Raw genomic sequence first — 25,945 nt, 5'->3', positions numbered from 1 at the left:
GGGCTTCCCTGGTGGCTCAGTGGTTAAGAATCTGCCTGCCAGTGCAGGGGACAGGGGTTTGAGCCCTGATCCAGGAAGATCCCACATGCTGCAGAGCAACTAAGCCCGTGTGCCACAACTACTGAAGCCCACATGCCTAGAGCCCGTGCTCCACAAGAGAAGCCACCACAATGAGAAGCCCACGCACCGCAACGAAGAGTAGCCCCCACTTGCTGCAACTAGTGAAAGCCCATGTGCGGCAACAAAGACCCAACGCAGCCAAAAATAAAAAAAATAAATACATAAATTTATTAAAAAAAAAAAAAGCAAGGCACTACGTATGCTAACTTGAGCTCCTCAAGTCATTTACTTAGCTATTTACTTATCCGTGACCCTCTTGCACAGGTACTTGGATGGCACAAGGCTGCTTTAGTCATTAGTCCTCCACTCACAATCCAGCCCTATCCTACGATTAAGCAATTCTCAGGTTAGGTGACTTAGAGTTGAATTACTGCTGTTCCACATTCATGGCAATCAGGTGGCCAGACGAAGTCCAGTGTTTTGTCCCTGTGTTCCCTCTACCCCTTTACTTGACCATGATCCTTGACACACTTGATTGTGGACTAATCGGAAGAGCAAGGGCTTTGTATCTATCTTAAATTCAAATCTAGCTCTGCCACTAGATAGCTGAATGATCTTAGGCAGTTAACTTCTTCACATCTCAATTTCTTCACCTGTAAAATGGGACATTTATAGGACTGTTGTGATTCTTAAATATCTAACAAAATGACAGTAAATGTCTATTAAATGGTAGCATTAACAGCTTAATAAAAAATAAAAATGAATAATTTATTTCCATACTTACCAGCACAAAAGGGTCCAACTGAATCTAAGGCAAACCCAGAGGGGCACTGATTACTGCGATCTCCTACCATAGAGAGAAAAGCAAAATTAACTGGCTTGTTAGAACATTAGCATCTTGTTTCTCCCCAGGACCATCTTCTCTGGGAACATATGCCAAGGATGGAACACATGACACAGCAAATGCAATAGGTGAAAACAAGCAGAATGGAAAAGTTTTACTGTTTCTCAACCAAGAACTAAATGAATCATAATACAGAGATTGTTGGCAAGCAGCCAGCCACTGGAAGCAGATTTTCTGTTTAAGTTGTTTACATTAATCAAAAGAAAATTAATTACTCTTTGATAATCAATATGAATGCCAGGCATAACCACAGGCAAAGTCCTATTCTTCCAGCCATTTACTTATTCTGTTTGTTCTAGAAGTAGGATTGCTATTTTGAAGCCACTTAAAATAACCTATGCCAGTGAAAAACAAACTCTAGCGAAGAAACCCTCTCCTTTTGTAGATCTCCTCCATTTGTACTGTGAAGATTCTGGGTCTAAGTCCTCCTAGGTGTAACCAAGTGTTTTCCTTCCTGGTAGTCAAAGCAAGAAGAAACAGGCATATCATTATAGCAATAGAATAGATTTAAGTTAGATGTCAGAAAAAAAACTATTAACAAGAATAAATAGGTTAGGGAATCTCCTTGGAAAGTAACTCTGTTTTGACTGGTGTTAAGCCATTTAGCAAATATTTTTCAAACGTTATTGAGATGCAAAAACTTAAAGGAAACATTTTTCAAGTTAACAAAGTAATCTCACACACACACACATACACATACCTTAAAAGACAATCACTGATATAACAGGTAGATTTCTGTCAAGGGAAATTTTATGTTCAATTCATATTCAATCTCTTAGAAATTATCTTAGATTTTCCTTCAATTCTAAATGCATGAAACTGTTTATTTTTACTCTTGTTTTAGGTGCTCTTCATAGAGGGAGTCTGGGCATTCATTAATTTTTCAGATTCATTCTACTTTGGAGAGTCTCAATTACAATATTATTTAAGCCCTGCTGAGAACATGAAACTGTTCAAAACTCTTCTGTACATTTATATATTTGGAGGGTGGAAGAAACATGCTCCAATGAAAATATTTCCTTGACTAGAAAGCTAGAGCCCTACTTGCTATTTCTAGGCAATCAAATTGCTATAAACCATGAAGCGAAAGCAGAGAGGTTCATGATCCATTTCCACCCTGAGTGTAAACACGACCCTGAGAGCATCCAAGCCTTCCTGCACCTTCAAGGGAATGGGGACAGGATGGATGGGATAGAAACGTCCGGAGCACATTGCTAAATGATTGTTGAGTGTCATACAGTACTGTGAGCTTCATGTGCTGTATTTCGAATTAAACCTCAGAACTGCCCTACTCCCATCATAACCAATTTTCAGATGAAGAATCTGAGACTGAGGACATGTAAACTGCTTAAAGTCAAAGTGCTAAGATAATCTGGAGCAAGGATTTAGATGCAAGTCTGTGGGACTTTCAACCACTGAACTCAAGAATACAATTCAGGTGGTGCTTCATTTTTATTTACTATTCAAACATTCCTTAATGCAGCCAGTATGTTGTGTACAGCACTGTGTTGGGGACGTAGTTGTGGAAAAATGTGTAACGTAAACATAAATTATTATTTGATAGAAGCTTTAGATTTCTGGTTCTAAATGGGGAGATATCTTGCATGGAGTGGCATCTGGGAAGGTTTTTGGGAGAGACTTTGGTTGTCATTATAATGACATGATTTAATAGGGAAGCCTATTTAAATTTAGGGAGTGGAGAAGACCCTGGGGAAGGTTTTAAGTATTGCAATGTGTAGGATAACGATGCAAGATGAAGATGTGTCCCTTGCCCTGAAAAATTGTCGTGGAAGTGAGAAAGCTGTTTGTAATTATCTAAGGCTAGAACCCATCTTCCATATATTAAACGGTTTCTTTGTGTGATTAAAATATACAATGAACTTTCCAGAAATGCAGCTGTCATATAAACGGATGGTTGATTGTACATTGTTTTATTCAGAACATTACCAAGAATTACTCAATGTTTTTTAAAAAAAATCACACTGGGCCTCTAAATATTGGTTCAGCCATGTAAATACTTCTCTCTTTAACTTCCAGTGTAGTAATGTCTAAAGATTTTCATATTGAAATACATAATATTTTGTTATCAACTATTTTCCTTTTATTTATTCTTTCTGTTGTAATTAAATCATGTTATTTTGAATTATATTATGATTTACTTTTTGACATAGTAGGGAGACAATACAAAATATTTGTGTTACAGTAATGTATAATTGTAGAAACTTTAAAAAGTATAAAATTCCCTGTAACCTTGTCACTTGGAACAAACTACTGCCAAGATTTTGGTGCTTTTCCCTGCAGTCCCTTCCATCAGTATATACTTCAAAAAATTAAGTTAGGATCCTTTACAGACTAACAGTTGCCAAACTTTACTGATCGTAAAATCTCTTGGAGAGCTTATTAAAAATATAGATCCCTCTGGTCCTACCCCAGTCAGAATTGCCAAGGAAGAAGCCTGGGAATCTGTGTTTTTAACCAGTATAAAGGTTTCCTTAACCAGTATAAAGGTTTCCTTACAATCACTGTGCTGTGGGCAACCCAGGTTTGGATCATATTGTGTACTATTTTTCAATGATTGTTATGTCATGTACATTCTCCTTTGTCACTTGTTTATCGCTATATTGTCAATACCTAGAGCAGTATCTGGTATACAGTAGGTACTCAATAAATATTTTTAAATGAATAAATAAGCAACCATTAGAATACTTTTGAAGGAATATTTAGTTTAAGAGTTTATCATACATCTGTGTCATCATTTACATATTTACCTCTTTCAGGACATTTATTCTTGGCCATTTCTGTGATTTTCTTAGGGCAGACTCCTAGAATGAGATAACTAAAAAGATGTGAACATTTGAGAGGCTACTGATACATACTGTTTTCCAGAAATGTCAAATCTACAATCTCTGCTGGCAGTGTAGGAGGGTATTTGTTTCCTATACCGCTCCACTACTGAGTGGTTAGCCTATATTTTAATCTCTGACAATGATAACTGGAAAACGGAACCTCATTGTTTTAATTTACATTTCTTTGCTTATTAATGAGGTACAGTTTTTCACATTTATTTTGTCATTATTATTTCTTCCTTTGTGAATTTCCTGTTCACAGATTATGTATTTTTCTATTGGGGTATTTGCCTTTTTCTTATTGATTTTTAAGGTTCTTATATATATTAAGGGTAATCATAGTTGTCCATAATATGTAATGCAAATAAGTTTAAATATACACAAAGAAAAACTATATATTTTGTTTTTCTCCCATGAGGAAGCTTTAAAAATTTTATTTGTAGTTAAATTTCTTTTATCTCCTTCTGATTAATTTGCAAAACTATAAATATTTTTTATAACTATATTTTGGAAATAATTTAATTTTAAAGATATGAATTCATATAATTTTTTAAAATTTCTATATTTGTGAATTGTCTTGACTAGTAGTTTCCAAATGCCAGAGTAAAGACCGCTTACAATAGAATCATTTAATTTTAAAGATATAAATTCATATAATTTTTAAATATTTCTATATTTGTGAATTGTCTTGACTAGTAGTTTCCAATGCCAGAGTAAAGACCGGTAACAATAGAATCATTTAGGGGCTGTGTTAAAAATACAGACTCCAAGGCCCTACCTTAGACTAGCTAAACTAAAATCTTTGTACCTAGAAATCTGAACTTTTTTCAAGCTCTCTGCAATTCCAATTGCATTGTAACCATAGGTTTAGTCTAGACCCAACAAAGAGAAAGAACATGCTGGTCAAGCAGCTAAGAATGCAAGCTTGCTCCCTGGTGGTCAAAGAAATTGCAGGTACACAATTCTTGCAACTCACAGGAACAATATCAACAACAAATGGGCACCTAGTAATTCATAGAATCATAGCATCCAAGGATAGTAAGGGGTTTTAAATGTCCTATAATGTTTCCTTCTATTGTGGGACCCAAGTCCCAAGGAAGGTCTTAAACCATAAAGACCTTCAAGCACGACTGGGTAGAAAGTGTACATGACTGACTTTTCAAAAATCACTTTAATGTCTCTGGTCCCAGATGATATAAATTCATTTTTAACTAAAGTCTTGTGCTAAGTTATCTTTTAAAAAATTATACGGAGTACTGGAAAAAGTAGAAACAGAGGTTAACTTTGAAAAGTATTACTGGGGAAAAGAAAACATAATTGTTCATTCCAGTGGCTCTTTTCTTTAGTCCAAGTTACCTTAACATGCATGACAATAGTAAAATGAGGTGGTGGTGACATGTGGTTGGAGTAGGTGTAGGGCTACGGGTTCTACTGGCTATGAGGCTTTGTGAATCTGTGATTAGCTCAAAAAAAATGTGAATATACTCCTACATTACTATGACCTTAAATTTGATGAAGCAGTTCTGATACATGCTGAAGAAGAAAACAGTCACATGCACAACTGATGAAAGCAAGAGTAAACAGTGGAAATGAATTTTAAGTGTATGTGCTGCGCATGATAAGCAAAATGATGGTTAAAATCTACTTGCATCTATTTTAGGAAAGCCAGCACAAAGCAAAACACATACATTCACCAGGCCACTCTGAATCATTTGAAGTGTCTCATGGGAGCCTAAAGTTCAAAGCTAAAGTCATTCAAACAGTTAGTGCCTATAACATAACCACATGCAAGTATCTCCTAGCATCAAAACCCCGCAGGATATGGAATGCTAATTGTCGTGTTGCCTCTTACAACTGAAAAGGAAATCTCAGAGTTATAGACACATCAAAGCACCACACAGCATAGGGAGACTGCTGAGATCAAGGGAAAGCAGTTCAAAAGTTATAATTTCCAAGAACAATAAATGACAGCTGAAATGATTGCCTCCCGGGTTTTAAAAGCTGCTTTTAAAATATGGAAACTTTTTTTGGCTAGTTTAGGTTAAGATACACCTTTACATCATGCTTCAGGAATTAAAAAAATTCTGTCAAATATAAGATTCAGAACAAGAACAAATGGACTTTATTACCCAAAGAAAAATCGTTGACAGAGGATATATTTTTAAACCTCTCTGTGTATACAGGCTAGAACAGTAACAACTCCACTATGCCATCTGAAGATGCCTATTAGTAAACTAAATGTACTAGAATGCCAATGGGATTGGCCTTACCACAGGACTTCACCTACGAAACGTGGGCAACACACATGAAAAACATGTTATCGTGTTCAGTCTATACCTTAATATCCTTATTTTGAATGGCATCAATGCGATTCTTTTACCCATTTAGAAAGGACTGCATAGCTTAAAGAGCTGTACTTTCCTGTAACCAAATTACCTTTGGAAATTGAAGCATGGATTTTAAAACCCAATGTCTCTTCTAACTGGTTGTAGTCAGATTCCACAGAGGCTGCATGAAGTGTTTCTACCAAGAAAGGCATTCTTCCCTGTGCCTCATCATAGAAAACAGTGTGGTTCCATGTGTATGGGACGCTGATGCCATCAACGGTGAACAGCCGGGTTGAGTAGGCATACAGCTGCCCAGGACCTGTTTGAATGTAGTCCTCTGTGTAATCCTAAGAAAGACAGTACAGATTTGAGGATTAGCATGGCTCATCCTATTTTTTTTTCTTGAGGGTACTATGAGATGTAGAATGAGATAAAAAAAAAAGGCTTAGGGGATAAAAATATATAATTCTAAATAAAATTGTAATTGTACAGTAGTGTTCAGGAACTAAAATTTGAACCTTTTAATTGTAAATACCTTAGTTTCATAATTTTAGTGTCATAAGTTATAGTTTAATAAGGGACCCAGTTGTAGGTCAAAAAAAATGTGAAAGGGTGATTGTTACCATTCTTTAATTTCTGGAATACTTCTAAGGATGGTCTACAAAAACTTTAATGCAAGAATTAGTATTCTCTTTGTCTACAGAAAGTTAAACAAATGGCTTAAATCAACAAAGCTGTGATCTTGGTCCTGATAAGCAGGGTAATAAAACTACTAAGAGCTTATAAAGACCTGTCTGTAAAGATTTTTAAACAAAGACCAGATAGCCATTCCTAACTTCAGTGGTTTAGACATTTACTCCCCAAAATGAACAAGGGAAACTACACAAGTTTTCTGCACTCTTTTACTCCTACTCTTATTGTTACTCCAATAAACAGCGAAGGCAAGTTATCCTAGCATTTTACCTTCACAGTGACTTCAGCAGGTGACTGCAGCTGCAGGACATAGCCACTCACAACGATATCTACCAGCAAAGCTCCATCGGAATCTAAGCCCCGGGCAATGTGAGTCATCCGCAAGATTTCTCCTAGGAATTAGAATTCGTTCATTTCAGTAGTAATATATATATATGGTTTGTGTAAGCACAGAGCGGATTTACTTTATATACCAGTTCAGCTTTGTTATTGTACTTCAAACTTGATTAAACACAGATCATAAGAGAATTAAATTACCACTTCGTCCCCAAATTAAAGACTTAGGTTGACTGAATTAAGTTGATTCTAAAATCTCTTTTTTTGTGGCAAAAATGTAGCCTATGATTAGGTGAAGGATTCCACACTTTTAACTCACAAGCAAGAGAAAGGCAGTTCTACAAAAATGGATCGCTTGTCTGTGAGAAGGGATAGAAAGCTTGACCAGGCAGACTGGCAATAGCCACAAGTCTGGCCCCAGGGCTTTGTTCTTTTGGATGCTTTAAGAAGTTGCAAAGGGGATCTTCATTGCCGCGTGCAGGATATCCCATGTGCCACAACTAAGACCTGGTGCAGCCAAATAAATAAATATTTTAAAAATGCTTAAAGAAAAATAAGAAGTAGCAAAGGGGCATCTTTGTAAGTGGATTGCCATACAGAGACCCACATGTCTTCTGGGCTTATTAAAGCTATGCCCTCCCTCAGCCCTTCTTTCTCAAAGATCACTGCTGCTGAGCTGACCACCTTCAAAGATGTTAGAAATGGAGGTCTATAAAAAGCTGTAGACCCTTGGAAAGGGCCATGAATTGCTAATAAGTATTAAGACTAAGGATAAAGCGAAAAGTGTTTAGATTTGCTTGTTTTCATTTCCATTTTTTTGATTAAAGAATCTCTATAAGATATCCTAATTGACTCTCAGTTTCATAGACAAAAGCCTTTAATTAATATTAGCAATGGCTCATCTTCCTGCTCTTTGGCCTTCAAAACCCTCTCTAAGGATTTAAAGAGAACAGATACAGGAAAGATGATGAAAAAAAAGCTTTCAGACTATAAAAATCACTATACTATTTGAAAACACATGGCCTCTTATAGACCCACGTCAGTAAAAGTTTATGGGAAAATATAAACTTGCTTTTATATCATTTATGCTAAGATGGCAACAAAACTTTGAAATTATTCTCTGTGGGAACATATAATGTATTTTTCTTAACCATCAACATTTAAAGCAATCATATTTTTAAATAGTAATAGAATAATAAGTTCAGCTGGTACTAACCAGTTGCAAATTCCACTTGGGTTTCTCTCTTGAAGACCGCATTGGTGAGGGTAAAGCCATTGACTGCTTCTCCTATTTCCTTTGCCGTTGTCCAATAAATGGGATTTAGAATGGAAATTATCTTTCTCATTGCTGGACCTAGAGAAAAAGGGATAAGTAAGATATCAGAGCAAAATATTTACAGTCCATTATTATTATTCATAGCATGTTATTCAAAAGGATGAATCCTAAATAAACTTGAATAACAACAAAATAAATATCAGTATCTCATGTGTCTTTAAGTGTTTACCACTGGGATAAAACTAAGGACTATTATACTGATCATGTAGTAGTAGCATCCTCTAGAAATTTTAATAATAGATGAAAAAGAAAAATATATGTTTTTAAAAAGAGGCTTATTAACAACTTTTGTAAGCAAAGAGACTTACCGAGACTGCGAGGTACATTGGTAATTCTGGCATGTATTATTTTGGTATCAGAGTTTGGGCTATCTGTTACCGTGGCGTTAAGGAAAGCAATTCCAAATTCGACATCATTAATACTTCCAATAACACTTCCTCTGGCTCGCTGGGGCCCACCTATTGCGGGAAGAAAAAACATTCTTGGATAAGGGAACAATTTCATCAACATTACATGGGAGAAAAGAAAGCCAGTATTCAAAGATGCTCCAAGGCTTCTCTCAAACATTTAAAAGATCATATGACATCTGAATTTAAGAGTGACATACATAAGATTTCAAAACATTCTACTCTCATGTAACATTCATCAACCCATATAAATCTAGGATCCTTCCAATCTACGTACATCATAGTATTATTTCACAATCCAAAGAATTCATTCGGTACCCAGTCCCAAAGCCAAAATAAAGTATGTATTTGGTGATGGTGATGAAATAATGATAATAATGAGAGTTTATTGAGCATGTCATGCGTGCTACAGTAAGCACTTAATATGCATTAACTTTAAATTCTAGCAAACATCCTATAAGGTAGTTTTAAACAGCCACAGTTTGCAGACTAGGAAAATAAAGTTCAGAGAAATCAAGTGACTTTTCCCATGATTACCCAGCTAAGAGGCAGTAGAGTGAGGATATGAACACAGATCTGCTTGTCATCAAAACACATATTCTTTCATCTATTACCTCCTGCAAGAGAACATGGAGGGGAAAGGAGGGATCGCCAACAAAACAGCTCCAAAGTCTTGTGACAGGTCACTGTCAACATAAATGTGAAGTATCTAAGGGTTATTGTTCGTCTTGAGTTTCAGATCAAGGGCTTACCAAGCTCTTCATATTACAAATATATTGGAAAATGTTTAACTTGAGAAAAATTTGAGAAGAATATTGTACTTTTAACATTGTTGCAAAATTCATACCAAGACAGTTATGTTGAAAAATAATCATACAATCTTTTAAAAGTAACTCTACAGTAATTTTATGCCTTCTTTCCATTGTTCAACAAAATTATTGGTTACTAACACAGAACTGGTGGTTAAGGAGTACATGCTTTGACAAGAGAGGGAAACGTACTGGGAAGAGGCTAACAGTTAAATTTTAAAACATTATTTAATGCCTTTTAATTGAATATATTTTAAAACAATCGCTAGGTGGTTCAGATATTGTTATCATGTATTATATACTGGGGAGAAATACAATTGTATTCAGTCTGAGAAAAGTCAATAAGTAAAGTGTTTCACCATTTTAATTTGCATTATTTTACTAGTGAGAGAAAACATTTTTTTCACATTGATTCACCCTTCATGTTCTGGATTATATTCATTTGTTCATCAAGTACTGAGGATAGAATGGTAAGAAAGAAAATAAAAAAGACATGAAGCCTGCCTTCATAGCACTTATGTCTGAATAGGGGAGATAAACATTAATTAGAATTCCACAAATAAATGTAAAAATGAAATGTATATCTTAATGAATAGGATATCTACTACTCAGGTAAGTCTGAAAAGGAGGTAAAAATAGTTTGAAGATCTGAAGAAAGTTAAGGTCTTAGCTCAGTCAAGGAAGGCAGGAAAAGGGCTTTCCATGTAGAGGAAACAGCATGTGTCACCCTTTTGGGAGGTGGTGGCTTGTCACATCTGAGAAGCCAAGAGTAGCGAGCTTAGTGAGTGATGGGAAACATGCAGCAAGATGATGCAGGAAAGTACACAGGAGGGCCAGTCAGGACCTGGTCGGCTCCATTTGTTCTTATCCTTAGTCCTAAGCAGGGCGAGAGACGGGTAGAAGGATTACTAATTTACTTAGTTCTCTGGATCATTACTAAGGAGCGTGGCCTCTCTAGTCTCACAGAGGAACCTCCATTAGCAGAGAGGCTGCCTAAAATCATAATAAGGCCACAGACACCCCAAAACACACCACCAGACGTGGACCTGCCCACCAGAAAGACAAGATCCAGCCTCATCCACCAGAACACAGGCACTAGTTCCCTCCACCAGGAAGCCTACACAACCCACTGAACCAACCTTAGCCACTGGGGACAGACACCAAAATCAACGGGAACTACGAACCTGCAGCCTGCAAAAAGGAGACCCCAAACACAGTAAGATAAGCAAAATGAGAAGACAGAAAAACACACAGCAGATGAAGGAGCAAGATAAAAACCCACCAGACCTAACAAATGAAGAGGAAATAGGCAGTCTACCTGAAAAAGAATTCAGAATAATGATAGTAAAGGTGATCCAAAATCTTGGAAATAGAATAGAGAAACTGCAAGAAACATTTCACAGGGACCTAGAAGAACTAAAGAGGAAACAAGCAACGATGAACAACACAATAAATGTAATTAAAAATACTCTAGAAGGGATCAATAGCAGAATAACTGAGGTAGAAGAATGGATAAGTGACCTGGAGGATAAAATAGTGGAAATAACTACTGCAGAGCAGAATAAAGAAAAAAGAATGAAAAGAACTGAGGACAGTCTCAGAGACCTCTGGGACAACATTAAACGCACCAGCATTCGAATTATAGGGGTCCCTGAAGAAGAAGAGAAAAAGAAAGGGACTGAGAAAATATTTGAAGAGATGATAGTTGAAAACTTCCCTAATATGGGAAAGGAAATAGTTAATCAAGTCCAGGAAGCACAGAGAGTCCCATACAGGATAAATCCAAGGAGAAACACGCTAAGACACATATTAGTCAAACTGTCAAAAATTAAATAAAAAGAAAACATATTAAAATCAGCAAGGGAAAAACAACAAATAACACACAAGGGAATCCCCATAAGGTTAACCGCTGATCTTTCAGCAGAAACTCTGCAAGCCAGAAGGGAGTGGCAGGACATATCTAAAGTGATGAAGGAGGAAAAACCTACAACTAAGATTACTGTACCCAGCAAGGATCTCATTCAGACTTGATGGAGAAATTAAAACCTTTACAGACAAGCAAAAGCTGAGAGAGTTCAGCACCACCAAAATAGATTTACAACAAATGATAAAGGAACTTCTCTAGGCAAGAAACACAAGAGAAGGAAAAGACCTACAATAATAAACCCAAAACAATTTAGAAAGTGGGAATAGGAACATACATATTGATAATTACCTTAAATATAAATGGATCAAATGCTCCCACCAAAAGATACAGACTGGCTGAATGGATACAAAAACAAGACCCGTATATATGCTGTCTACAAGAGACCCACTTCAGACCTAGGGACACATACAGACTGAAAGTGAGGGGATGGAAAAAGACATTCCATTCAAATGGAAATCAAAAGAAAGCTGGAGTAGCAATTCTCATATCAGACAAAATAGACTTTAAAATAAAGACTGTTACAAGAGACAAGGCACTACATAATGATCAAGGGATGGAACCAAGAAGACATAACAATTGTAAATATTTATGCGCCCAACACAGGAGCACCTCAATACATAAGACAAATACTAACAGCCATAAAAGGGGAAATTGACAGTAACACATTCATAGTACGGGACATTAACACCCCACTTTCACCAATGGACAGATTATCCAAAATGAAAATAAATAAGGAAACACAAGCTTTAAGTGATACATTAAACAAGATGGACTTAATTGATATTTATAGGACATTCCATCCAAAAACAACAGAATACACATTTTTCTCAAGTGCTCATGGAACTATCTCCAGGATAGATCATATCTTGGGTCACAAATCAAGCCTTGGTAAATTTAAGAAAATTGAAATTGTATCAACTACCTTTTCTGACCACAACGCTATAAGATTAGATATCAATTACAGGAAAAGATCTGTAAAAAATACAAACACATGGAGGCTGAACAATACACTACTTAATAACGAAGTGATCACTGAAGAAATCATAGAGGAAATAAAAAATACCTAGAAACAAATGACAATGGAGACATGATGACCCAAAACCTATGGGATGCAGCAAAAGCAGTTCTAAGAGGGAAGTTTATAGCAATACAATCCTACCACAAGAAACAGGAAACATCTCAAATAAACAACCTAACCTTGCAGCTAAACCAATTAGAGAAAGAAAAGAAAAACCCCAAAGTTAGCAGAAGGAAAAAGATCATAAAGATCAGATCAGAAATAAATGAAAAAGAAATGAAAGCAACGATAGCAAAGATCAATAAAACTAAAAGCTGGTTTTTTGAGAAGCTAAACAAAATTGATAAACCATTAGCCAGACTCGTCAAGAAAAAAAGGGAGAAGACTCAAATCAATAGAATTAAAAATGAAAAAGAAAAAGTAACAACTGACACTGCAGAAATACAAAGGATCATGAGAGATTACTACAAGCAACTCTATGCCAATAAAATGGACAACCTGGAAGAATTGGACAAATTCTTAGAAATGTACAATCTGCCAAGAGTGAACCAGGAAGAATAGAAAATATGAACAGACCAATCACAAGCAGTGAAATTGAAACGGTGATTAAAAATCTTCCAACAAACAAAAGCCCAGGACCAGATGGCTTCACAGGTGAATTCTAACAAACATTTAGGGAAGAGCTAACACTGATCCTTCTCAAACAGTTCCAAAATATAGCAGAGGGAGGAACACACCCAAACTCATTCTAGGAGGCCACTATCACCTTGATACCAAAACCAGACAATGTCACAAAGAAAGAAAAATACAGGCCAATATCACTGATGAACATAGATGCAAAAATCCTCAACAAAATACTAGCAAACAGAATCCAACAGAACATTAAAAGGATCATACACCATGATCAAGTGGGGTTTATTCCAAGAATGCAAGGATTCTTCAATATACGCAAATCAATCAACGTGATACACCATATTAAGAAACTGAAGGAGAAAAGCCATATGATCATCTGAATAGATGCAGAGAAAGCTTTCGACAAAATTCAACACCCACTTATGATAAAAACACTGCAGAAAGTAGGCATAGGGGAAACTTTCCTCAACATAATAAAGGCCATATATGACAAACCCACAGACAACATCGTCCTCAATGGTGAAAAACTGAAAGCATTTCCACTAAGATCAGGAACAAGACAAGGTTGCCCACTCTCACCACTCTTATTCAACATTGTTTTGGAAGTTTTAGCCACAGCAATCAGAGAAGAAAAAGAAATAAAAGTAATCCAAATCGGAAAAGAAGAAGTAAAACTGTCACTAATCAATGAATTTGGTAAAGTAGCAGGATACAAAATTAATGCACAGAAATCTCTGGCATTCCTATTCAGTAATGATGAAAAATCTGAAAGTGAAATCAAGAAAACACTCCCATTTACCACTGCAACAAAAAGAATAAAATATCTAGGAATAAACCTACCTAAGGAGACAAAAGACCTGTATGCAGAAAATTATAAGACACTGATGAAAGAAATTAAAGATGATACAAATAGATGGAGAGATATACCATGTTCTTTGATTGGAAGAATCAACATTGTGAAAATGACTCTACTACCCAAAGCAATCTACAGATTCAATGCAATCCCTATCAAACTACCACTGGCATTTTTCACAGAACTAGAACGAAAAATTTCACAATTTGTATGGAAACCCAAAAGACCCCGAATAGCCAAAGTAATCTTGAGAATGAAAAATGGAGCTGGAGGAATCAGGCTCCCAGACTTCAAACTATACTACAAAGCTATAGTAATCAAGACAGTATGGTACTGGCACAAAAACAGAACTATAGATCAATGGAACAGGATAGAGAGCCCAGAGATAAACCCACGCACATATGGTCACCTTATCTTTGATAAAGGAGGCAAAAATATATAGTGCAGACAAGACAGCCTCTTCAATAAGTGGTGCTGGGAAAAATGTACAGGTACATGTAAAAGTATGAAATTAGAACACTCCCTAACACCATACACAAAAATAAACTCAAAATGGATTAAAGACCTACATGTAAGGCCAGACACTATAAAACTCTTAGAGGAAAACAAAGGCAGAACACTCTATGACATAAATCACGACAAGACCTAGGGGTTAGATGGGAATAAAGACACAGACCTACTAGAGCATGGACTTGAGGATATGGGGAGGGGGAAGGGTAAGCTGTGACAAAGTGAGAGAGTGGCATGGACATATATACACTACCAAACGTAAAACAGATAGCTAGTGGGAAGCAGCCACAGAGCACAGGGAGATCAACTTGGTGCTTTGTGACCACCTACAGGGGTGGGATAGGGAGGGTGGGAGGGAGGGAGACACAAGAGGGAAGAGATATGGGAACATATGTATATGTATAACTGATCCACTTTGTTATAAAGCAGAAACTAACACACCATTGTAAAGCAGTTGTACTCCAATAAAGATGTTAAAAAAAAAAAAAAAAGACAGTTCCCAACTCCTTTTATAAAGCCAGCATTACTCTGATACTAAAACCAAGAAAATCACAAGATAACAACAGACCAATATCTCCTACAAATATGGGTGTAAAAACCCTCAATAAAATTGTAGCAACTGCTATCCATCAACATATAAAAAAAAATATCAGCATGACCAAGTGGGATTTATTCCATGAATGCAAGGTTGGTTCAACATCCAAAAATTAATTAATGTACTACATCATATCAGAATTTAATAAGTGAAAAGCATATGCTCACCTCATTAGACACAGAAAAAGCATTTGGCAAGATCAACACTTTTCATCATAAAATCATTCATCAAACTATGAATTGAGGAACTTCCTCCATATGTGAAAGAACATCTATGAAAAAACCCACATCTAACATCATACTTAATGGTAAAAGAAAGGATGCTGTCTTCCTTAATCAGGAAAAAATAAGGATATTTGTTCTCATTACCTCTATCCATCATTATAAGAGCCTTCCAGCCAGGGCAATTAGGCAAGAAAAACAAATAAAAGGCATATCCAGTGGGAAGAAAAAGAAGTAAAATTATCTCTATTTGAAGATGACATGATCTTATATATAAACAATTCCATGGAATCCACTAAAAAATAAACTGACAAATTCAGCAAGATTTCAGGATACAATATCAGTTAAAAACTTCATTGTATTTTTATACCAAAAAAAGAAGATATGGTTACATCTCACTGATAGATATTTGCTCTTTCAGCATGCCTACATCCTATAAACCTTTTCATGTAATTCCTTTCTCTCACTCTGCCAAATGGGCCTTCTTGATTTTCAGGGATATTTTATTTCTAAGGCAACCTTAAACCTTTGGAAAGTCCAATGGTATCTCAATATTTCAACAATGTGAAAATATTCTTTTTGGTCTTCTTATAGCACTTAGGAAGCCTATCCTTTGAGATAAGTACCCTTAGTATTATCCACCATTTCTTGGGACTCCAATAAACTTTTTTTTTTGCAGTACGCGGGCCTCTCAGTGTTGTGACCTCTTCCGTTGAGCAGCACAGGCTCCAGACGCACAGGCCCTGGACGCACAGGCCCAGCGGCCATGGCTCACGGGCCCAGCCGCTCTGCAGCATGTGGGATCTTCCCGGACCGGGACACGAACCCGTGTCCCCTGCATCGGCAGGCGGACTCTCAACCACTGCGCCACCAGGGAAGCCCTCCAAGAAACTCTTTTTAAGGTCCATGAGTTCTAGAATTCTGACTTTGTTCCTTCTGAATTTTTGCATCACTTATAATATCTAGCCATATTTCATGACTGACTTGAATTATGGTAGTTGAACTTCCCCTAATCTTTTTTCTTGAGCTGAATTTGCCCTATTTTACTGTCTACACTCATGTTCTCCATATTTCCATCTGTCGAAGAACAGCCTCCAATTGTGTATTTCTATTAGATATTCAGTTTTCTACCCCACCGTCATTTTTCCGCTTGGAATCTCAGCCTGGCTTTCCCACTCTTCCATGCCCCTTTACCCCTCAAGCCCAGGACTACTATACGGCTGTGCAGACTATTTCCTTTTATAAGGGAGCCTGGAAGATGGCAATCAGAGACTAAAATCCAGCATGAACTTTGGTGCAGAGCTGCACCAACGAGGGGGGAAAAAAGCGCACTTTTCCTATTTCTTCCTCCCAGAGTTGGTGCTATTTTGTAATTTGAGGGCTCAGAGTGACACCTTTCTTCAATTTGTGGAAAGTCTGTAAATGTGGTCCTGCCAAAGTCTAACTTAGTTGCTTACCTGGGCATGCTTGTATATTGCATCTGGATACCTGAGTAGCATCTCCTAGGCAGGGGCGACCACTTTTGGATGGTACTGGATTGTTACACTGTCGTTTTCGAGTCTTTTCACCTCCTCCACAAGAGGTAGAACACCAGCTCCAGCTATGCCAGTTTCCCCAACTTCCATCCACTATGAACAAGAATAGAATGGTCGACATTAACAAATAGGTTTTAAAACCTACACCTAGGGTAACTCTGCCTATACAACTTCCATTTTAAGATCTGAAATGATGGGCTACTACAATGGGCACTAAAGAAATGCTTTACTTGTTCTACTGCCAGGAGTCGGGAAGCTCACCAGGACATATGTCAGTGTTGCATCTCTGGATCTGGGAGTCTGGGCCCCCACAAGCTCTTCCTCCATTGGAGGGACGAGGGTTATCACATGTGCGGTACCGCCGCATCTGCCCCCCATTACACGTCCGGCTGCACATTCCCCAGCCACTCCAAGGACTCCAGTTACCATGAGCTACAACACAGAACCATTGGAGAAGTGCTAAAGAATGACATTCATCCAAAAAATATGGAAAGACTCTCTCCAGGAACTGAAAAGAAACACACAAATCTATAAATAAGCAAATTCCAAAGGCAGGGGGTTTGGTTGTTGGTTTGACTAGAAACAGAATACATTCCAGTGACTGTGTAATTCCATTTAACCTACATTTACTGAGCGTTAGAGTTTTCCAGGAGCTGGAGGATAGGAATGAGAAAAGATCTCTGAGGAGTCCAGCTATAACATTCAGGATACAGTGAGTTCAAATACTGCTATGGTCTAAAATTCTAGCTTGGTGACTAAATTAAGGCAGAGAGCCACCTGTCTGCCTCCATAAAAGAATCAACATCATTACCAGTTAGCGTGGAAGGGTGCCCTAGTCCCTGCCCTCTGCAGCTGGTCCTGTAGAGCACGTGAAACAGGACATAGCCCCTGCGCATATAAATCAGTGGCATCTATGGTATTAGACAAAACAGCAACCATGCAACATTTTGATATCCTAAACCAGAGGAAGACAAATGAAGTAACAGACTATATTATAACTTTAGGACTTGAGTCCATAATGAAACTTAGGAAAGTATAATGCTGACTCACTATTTCCAACACTCACTTGGACAAGAGTCACTATTGCAAAAATCACTCTGCACATCACTCCCTTCACACTTGTTGCCTCCATACTGGGGAACAGGATCAGAGCAGTCCCTTGTTCGTTGTCTGGCGCCTCCTCCACAGGACACAGTGCAGGTACTCCAACTGGTCCAAGTGGCCCACTTGCCATCAACTGGGTTAAAGAAAAACGTATATGCTCTGTTACTACTTAAAAATGACCAAGTTAAACGCTGGGCATTGATAGGTTGAGTGATATTCTTATTGACAATGATTCTTATTGAAATATTCCCTAGATCAGAGATAGATGTTATTTTATTAAGGGTACAAACATTGTATTTATCTTACCTGGACAGTGTCTTTCATGGCAAACTTGCATCTGTGTTTCTGCTCCATTACAGTAGGATCCATCAAACGATGGTGGTGGGTTATTGCACAGTCTTGTTCTTGTTTGGGTACCCTTCCCACAACTTATGCTGCATGTACCCCAAGGCTGCCAAGTACTCCATGCTCCATGAACTGCAAACATCCCAAGAGACAGAGTTTCAAGTCACAGAACCATGTTTGTTAAAAGAAACAAAATTATACAAATAAATAACTCAGTAATGAGTTAAATTAGCCCAGAATCTAAAATAACTGAAATTGAACCAAAGGAAAAGTAACAAATCATGTTCTTCCTTTCCCATCTGGTTAGATTTTCATAAGAATTAGTGTCTATCAGGAAATTCAGAAGGATACCTAGAGCCAAAATAAATGCTTTAAATTATTCAAAGGGACTATTTTATTCTTTTTTTTTTTTTTTTTTTTTTGCGGTACACGGGCCTCTCACTGTTGTGGCCTCTCTCGTTGCGGAGCACAGGCTCCGGACGCACAGGCTCAGTGGCCATGGCTCACGGGCCCAGCCGCTCCGCGGCATGTGGGATCTTCCCACACCGGGGCATGAACCCGTGTCCCCTGCATCGGCAGGCGGACTCTCAAAACACTGCACCACCAGGGAAGCCCAAAGGGGCTATTTTATTAAAATTAAGGCGAGACAAGGGGAAGATGGTGGAAGAGTAAGACGCGGAGATTACCTTCCTCCCCACAGATACACCAGAAATACATCTACACGTGGAACAACAACTACAGACACCAACTGAATGCTGGCAGAAGACCTCAGACCTCCCAAAAGGCAAGAAACTCCCCACATACCTGGGTAGGGCAAAAGAAAAAACAGAGACAAAAGCATAGGAACGGGATTTGCACCAGTGGGAGGGAGCCGTGAAGGAGGAAAGGTTTTACACACACGAGGAGCCCCTTCGTGGGCAGAGACTACGGGTGGCGGAGGGGGAAAGCTTCGGAGCCGCGGAGGTGAGCGCAGCAACAGGGGTGCGGAGGGCAAAGCAGAGAGATTCCCACACAGAGGATAGGTGCCGACCGGCACTCACCAGCCGGAGAGGCTTGTCTGCTCACCCGCCGGGGAGGGCAGGGCTGGGAGTTGAAGCTCGGGCTTCGGTCGGAGCGCCAGAAGAGGACTGGGGTTGGCGGCGTGAGCACAGCCTGAAGGGGTTAGTGCACCACGGCTAGCCGGGAGGGAGTCCGGGGAAAAGTCTGGACCTGCTGAAGAGGCAAGAGACTTTTTCTTCCCTCTTGGTTTCCTGGTGCGCGAGGAGAGGGGATTAAGAGCGCTGCTTAAAGGAGCTCCAGAGACGGGCGCAAGCCGCGGCTAAAAGTGCGGACCCCAGAGACAGGCATGAGACGCTAAGGCTGCTGCTGCCGCCACCAAGAAGCCCATGTGTGAGCACAGGTCACTATCCACACCCCCTTCCGGGGAGCCTGTGCAGCCACCACTGCCAGAGTCCTGGGATCCAGGGACAACTTCCCCAGGAGAACGCACGGCGCGCCTCAGGCTGGTGCAACGTCATGCTGGCCTCTGCTGCCGCAGGCCCGCCCCGCACTGCGTGCCCCTCCCTCCCCACCGGCCTGAGTGAGCCAGAGCCCCCGAATCAGCTGCTGCTTTAACCCCGTCCTGTCTGAGCGAAGAACAAACGCCCTCCAGAGACCTACACGCAGAGGTGGGGCCAAATCCAAAGCTGAACCCCCGGAGCTGTGCGAACAAAGAAGAGAAAGGGAAATCTCTCCCAGCAGCCTCAGGAGCAGCGGATTAAATCTCCACAGTCAACTTGATGTACCCTGCATCTATGGAATACATGAATAGAAAACGAATCATCCCAAATAGAGGAGGTGGACTTTGAGAGCAAGATTTATGATTTTTTTCCCCCCTTTTCCTCTTTTTGTGAGTGTGTATGTGTATGCTTCTGTGTGAGATTTTGTCTATAGCTTTGCTTCCACCATTTGTCCTAGGGTTCTATCCGTCCGTTTTTTTAAATTTGTTTTCTTAATAATTATTTTTTATTTTAATAACATTTTATCTTTATCTAATTTTACTTTATCTTCTTTCTTTCTTTCTTTTTTCCTTCCTTCCCTCCTTCCTGCTTCCTTCCTTCCTTCCTTCCCTTCTTCTAGTAATTCTTTCTTTCTACTTTTTCCTCCCTTTTATTCTGAGCCATGTGGATGAAAGGCTCTTGGTGCTGCAGCCAGGAGTCAGTGTTGTGCCTCTGAGGTGGGAGAGCCAACTTCAGGACACTGGTCCACAAGAGACCTCCCAGCTCCACATAATATCAAACAGCGAAAATCTCCCAGAGATCTCCATCTCAACATCAGCACCCAGCTCCACTCAACGACCAGCAAGCTACAGTGCTGGACACCCTATGCCAAACAACTAGCAAGACAGGAACACAACCCCACCCATTAGAGAGCCTGCCTAAAACCATAATAAGTCCACAGACACCCCAAAACACACCACCAGACGTGGACCTGCCCACCAGAAAGACAAGATCCAGCCTCATCCACCAGAACACAGGCACTAGTCCCCTCCACCAGGAAGCCTACACAACCCACTGAACCAACCTTAGCCACTGGGGACAGACCAAAATCAACGGGAACTATGAACCTGCAGCCTGCAAAAAGGAGACCCCAAACACAGTAAGATAAGCAAAATGAGAAGACAGAAAAACACACAGCAGATGAAGGAGCAAGATAAAAACCCACCAGACCTAACAAATGAAGAGGAAATAGGCAGTCTACCTGAAAAAGAATTCAGAATAATGATAGTAAAGATGATCCAAAATCTTGCCAATAGAATAGACAAAATGCAAGAAACATTTAACAGGGACCTAGAGGAACTAAAGATGACACAAGCAACGATGAACAACACAGTAAATGAAATGAAAAATACTCTAGAAGGGATCAATACCAGAATAACTGAGGTAGAAGAATGGATAAGTGACCTGGAGGATAAAATAGTGGAAATAACTACTGCAGAGCAGAATAAAGAAAAAAGAATGAAAAGAACTGAGGACAGTCTCAGAGACCTCTGGGACAACATTAAATGCACCAACATTCGAATTATAGGGGTCCCTGAAGAAGAAGAGAAAAAGAAAGGGACTGAGAAAATATTTAAAGAGATGATAGTTGAAAACTTCCCTAATATGGGAAAGGAAATAGTTAATCAAGTCCAGGAAGCACAGAGAGTCCCATACAGGATAAATCCAAGGAGAAATACGGCAAGACACATATTAATCAAACTGTCAAAAATTAAATACAAAGAAAGCATATTAAAAGCAGCAAGGAAAAAACAACAACTAACACACAAGGGAATCCCCATAAGGTTAACAGCTGATCTCTCAGCAGAAACTCTGCAAGCCAGAAGGGAGTGGCAGGACATATTGAAAGTGATGAAGGAGAAAAACCTGCAACCAAGATTACTCTACCCAGCAAGGATCTCATTCAGATTTGATGGAGAGATAAAAACCTTTACAGACAAGCAAAAGCTGAGAGAGTTCGGCACCATGAAACCAGCTTTACAACAAAGGCTAAAGGAACTTCTCTAGGCAAGAAACACAAGAGAAGGAAAAGACCTACAATAACAAACCCAAAACCATTAAGAAAATGGGAATAGGAACATACATATCGATAATAACCTTAAATGTAAAATGACTAAATACTCCCACCAAAAGAAAAAGGTTGTCTGAATGCATACAAAACCAAGAACCATATATATGTTGTCTACAAGAAACCTACCTCAGACCTAGAGACACATAGAGACTGAAAGTAAGGGGATGGAAAAAGATATTTCATGCAAATAGAAACCAAAAGAAAGCTGGAGTAGCAATTCTCATATCAGACAAAATAGACTTTACAATAAAGACTATTAGAAGAGACAAAGAAGGACACTACATAATGATCCAGGGATCGATCCAAGAGGATATAACAATTGTAAATATTTATGCACCCAACATAGGAGCACCTCAATACATAAGGCAAATACTAACAGCCATAAAAGATGAAATCAACAGTAACCACATTCATAGTAGGGGACTTTAACACCCCACTTTCACCAATGGACAGATTATCCAAAATGAAAATAAATAAGGAAACACAAGCTTTAAATGATACATTAAACAAGATGGACTTAATTGATATTTATAGGACACTTCATCCAAAAACAACAGAATACACATTTTTCTCAAGTGCTCATGGAACATTCTCCAGGACAGATCATATCTTGGGTCACAAATCAAGCCTTGGTAAATTTAAGAAAACTGAAATTGTATCAAGTATCTTTTCCAACCACAACGTTATGAGACTATATATCAATTACAGGAAAAGATCTGTAAAAAATACAAACAATACACTAAACAATACACTACTTAATAACGAAGTGATCACTGAAGAAATCAAAGAGGAAATTAAAAAATACCTAGAAACAAATGACAATGGAGACATGATGACCCAAAACCTATGGGATGCAGCAGAAGCAGTTCTAAGAGGGAAGTTTATAGCAATAGAAGCCTACCTTAAGAAACAGGAAACATCTTGAATAAACAACATAACCTTGCACCTAAAGCAATTAGAGAAAGAACAAAAAAAACCCAAAGCTAGCAGAAGGAAAGAAATCATAAAAATCAGATCAGAAATAAACGAAAAAGAAATGAAGGAAACGATAGCAAAGATCAATAAAACTAAAAGCTGGTTCTTTGAGAAGATAAACAAAATTGATAAACCATTAGCCAGACTCATCAAGAAAAAAAGGGAGAAGACTCAAATCAATAGAATTAGAAATGAAAAAGGAGAAGTAACAACTGACACTGCAGAAATACAAAAGATCATGAGAGATTACTACAAGCAACTCTATGCCAATAAAATGGACAACCTGGAAGAAATGGACAAATTCTTAGAAATGCACAACCTGCCAAGACTGAATCAGGAAGAAATAGAAAATAAGAAGAGACCAATCACAAGCAGTGAAATTGAAACGGTGATTAAAAATCTTCCAACAAACAAAGGCCCAGGACCAGATGGCTTCACAGGGAGATTTTATCCAACATTTAGAGAAGAGCTAACACCTATCCTTCTGAAACTCTTCCAAAATATAGCAGAGGGAGGAACACTCCCAAACTCAGTCTACGAGGCAACCATCACCTTGATACCAAAACCAGACAAGGATGTCACAATGAAAGAAAACTACAGGCCAATATCACTGATGAACATAGATGCAAAAATCCTCAACAAAATACTAGCAAACAGAATCCAACAGAACATTAAAAGGATCATACACCATGATCAAGTGGGGTTTATTCCAGGAATGCAAGCATTCTTCAATATATGCAAATCAATCAACGTGATACACCATATTAAGAAACTGAAGGAGAAAAGCCATATGATCATCTGAATAGATGCAGAGAAAGCTTTCGACAAAATTCAACACCCATTTATGATAGAAACCCTCCAGTAGCCGTAAAGGGAACTTTCCTCAACATAATAAAGTCCATATATGACAAACCCACAGCCAACATCGTCCTCAATGGTGAAAAACTGAAAGCATTTCCACTAAGATCACGAACAAGACAAGGTTGCCCACTCTCACCACTCTTATTCAACATAGTTTTGGAAGTTTTAGCCACATCAATCAGAGAAGAAAAGGAAATAAAAGGAATCCAACTCGGAAAAGAAGAAATAAAGCTGTCACTGTTTGCAGATGACATGATACTCTACATAGAGAATCCTAAAGATGCTACCGGAAAACTACTAGAGCTAATCAATGAATTTGGTAAAGTAGCAGGATACAAAATTAATGCACAGAAATCTCTGGCATTCCTATACACTAGTGATGAGAAATCTGAAAGTAAAATCAAGAAAACACTCCCATTTACTATTGCAACAAAAAGAATAAAATATCTAGGAATAAACCTACCTAAGGAGACAAAAGACCTGTATGCAGAAAATTATAAGACACTGATGAAAGAAATTAAAGATGATACAAATAGATGGAGAGATATACCATGTTCTTGGATTGGAAGAATCAACATTGTGAAAGTGACTCTACTACCCAAAACAATCTACAGATTCAATGCAATCCCTATCAAACTACCAGTGGCATTTTTCACAGAGCTAGAACAAAAAATTTCACAATTTGTATGGAAACAAAAAAGACCCCAAAAAGCCAAAGCAATCTTGAGAAAGAAAAATGGAGCTCGAGGAATCAGGCTCCCTGACTGCAGACTATATTACAAAGTTACAGTAATCAAGACAGTATGGTACTGGCACAAAAACAGAAAGATAGATCAATGGAACAGGATAGAAATCCCAGAGATAAAACCACGCACATATGGTCACCTTATCTTTGATAAAGGAGGCAGGAATGTACAGTGAAGAAAGGACAGCCTCTTCAATAAGTCTTACTGGGAAAACTGGACAGGTACATGTAAAAGTATGAGATTAGATCACTTCCTAACATCATACACAAAAATAAGCTCAAAATGGATTAAAGACCTAAGTGTAAGGCCAGAAACTATCAAACTCTTAGAGGAAAACATAGGCAGGACACTCTATGACATAAATCAGAGCAAGATCCTTTTTGACCCACCTCCCAGAGAAACGGAAATAAAAACAAAAATAAACAAATGGGACCTAATGAAACTTCAAATCTTTTGCACAGGAAAGGAATCCATAAACAAGACCAAAAGACAACCCTCAGAATGGGAGAAAATATTTGCAAATGAAGCAAGTGACAAAGGATTAATCTCCAAAATTTATAAGCAGTTCATGCAGCTCAATAACAAAAAAACAAACAACCCAATCCAAAAATGGGCAGAAGACCTAAATAGACATTTCTTCAAAGAAGATATACAGACTGCCAACAAACACATGAAAGAATGCTTAACATCATTAATCATTAGAGAAATGCAAATCAAAACTACAGTGAGGTATCTCCTCACACTGGTCAGAATGGCCATCATCAAAAAATCTATAAACAATAGATGCTGGACAGGGTGTGGAGAAAAGGGAACCCTCTTGAACTGTTGGTGGGAATGTAAATTGATACAGCCACTATGGAAAACAGTATGGAAGTTCCTTAAAACACTAAAGGTAGAACTACCATATGACCCAGCAATCCCTCTACTGGGCATATACCCTGAGAAAACCATAATTCAAAAAGAGTCATGTACCAAAATGTTCATTGCAGCTCTATTTACAATAGCCCGGAGATGGAAACAACCTAAGTGTCCACCATCGGATGAATGGATAAAGAAGATGTGGCACATATATACCATGGAATATTACTCAGCCATAAAAAGAAATGAAATTGAGCTATTTGTAATGAGGTGGATAGACCTAGAGTCTGTCATACAGAGTGAAGTAAGTCAGAAAGAGAAAGACAAATACCGTATGCTAACATATATATATGGAATTTAAGAAAAAAAAATGTCATGAAGAACCTAGGGGTAAGACAGGAATAAAGACACAGACCTACTAGAGAATGGACTTGAGG

At 38.4% G+C, this 25,945-nt stretch overlaps 1 protein-coding gene across 4 annotated transcripts in view; it reads right to left on the bottom strand.

Moving 5' to 3' along the window:
• Nucleotides 1-25,945, bottom strand: part of HMCN1 (hemicentin 1) — a 524,815-nt gene that overhangs the window by 52,103 nt on the left and 446,767 nt on the right. For 3 of the 4 annotated variants that reach the window (XM_067728936.1, XM_067728938.1, XM_067728937.1), the window contains exons 90-98: nucleotides 18,421-18,591; nucleotides 18,077-18,247; nucleotides 17,272-17,442; nucleotides 16,933-17,103; nucleotides 8,811-8,960; nucleotides 8,383-8,520; nucleotides 7,101-7,222; nucleotides 6,247-6,484; nucleotides 845-907 (exon numbers count right to left, since the gene is read on the bottom strand). In XM_067728936.1, the coding sequence (XP_067585037.1) occupies nucleotides 845-907; nucleotides 6,247-6,484; nucleotides 7,101-7,222; nucleotides 8,383-8,520; nucleotides 8,811-8,960; nucleotides 16,933-17,103; nucleotides 17,272-17,442; nucleotides 18,077-18,247; nucleotides 18,421-18,591 (1,395 nt within the window). Of the gene's footprint in view, nucleotides 1-844; nucleotides 908-6,246; nucleotides 6,485-7,100; nucleotides 7,223-8,382; nucleotides 8,521-8,810; nucleotides 8,961-9,446; nucleotides 9,596-16,932; nucleotides 17,104-17,271; nucleotides 17,443-18,076; nucleotides 18,248-18,420; nucleotides 18,592-25,945 lie in introns of those variants that run through there. The other variant, XR_010941259.1, reaches the window with a different exon arrangement.

The sequence above is a fragment of the Pseudorca crassidens genome, chromosome 2 (genome assembly GCF_039906515.1).
Source record: "Pseudorca crassidens isolate mPseCra1 chromosome 2, mPseCra1.hap1, whole genome shotgun sequence".
Lineage (NCBI taxonomy): Eukaryota > Metazoa > Chordata > Mammalia > Artiodactyla > Delphinidae > Pseudorca > Pseudorca crassidens.
This window is presented reverse-complemented; position numbering and strand designations above follow the sequence as displayed.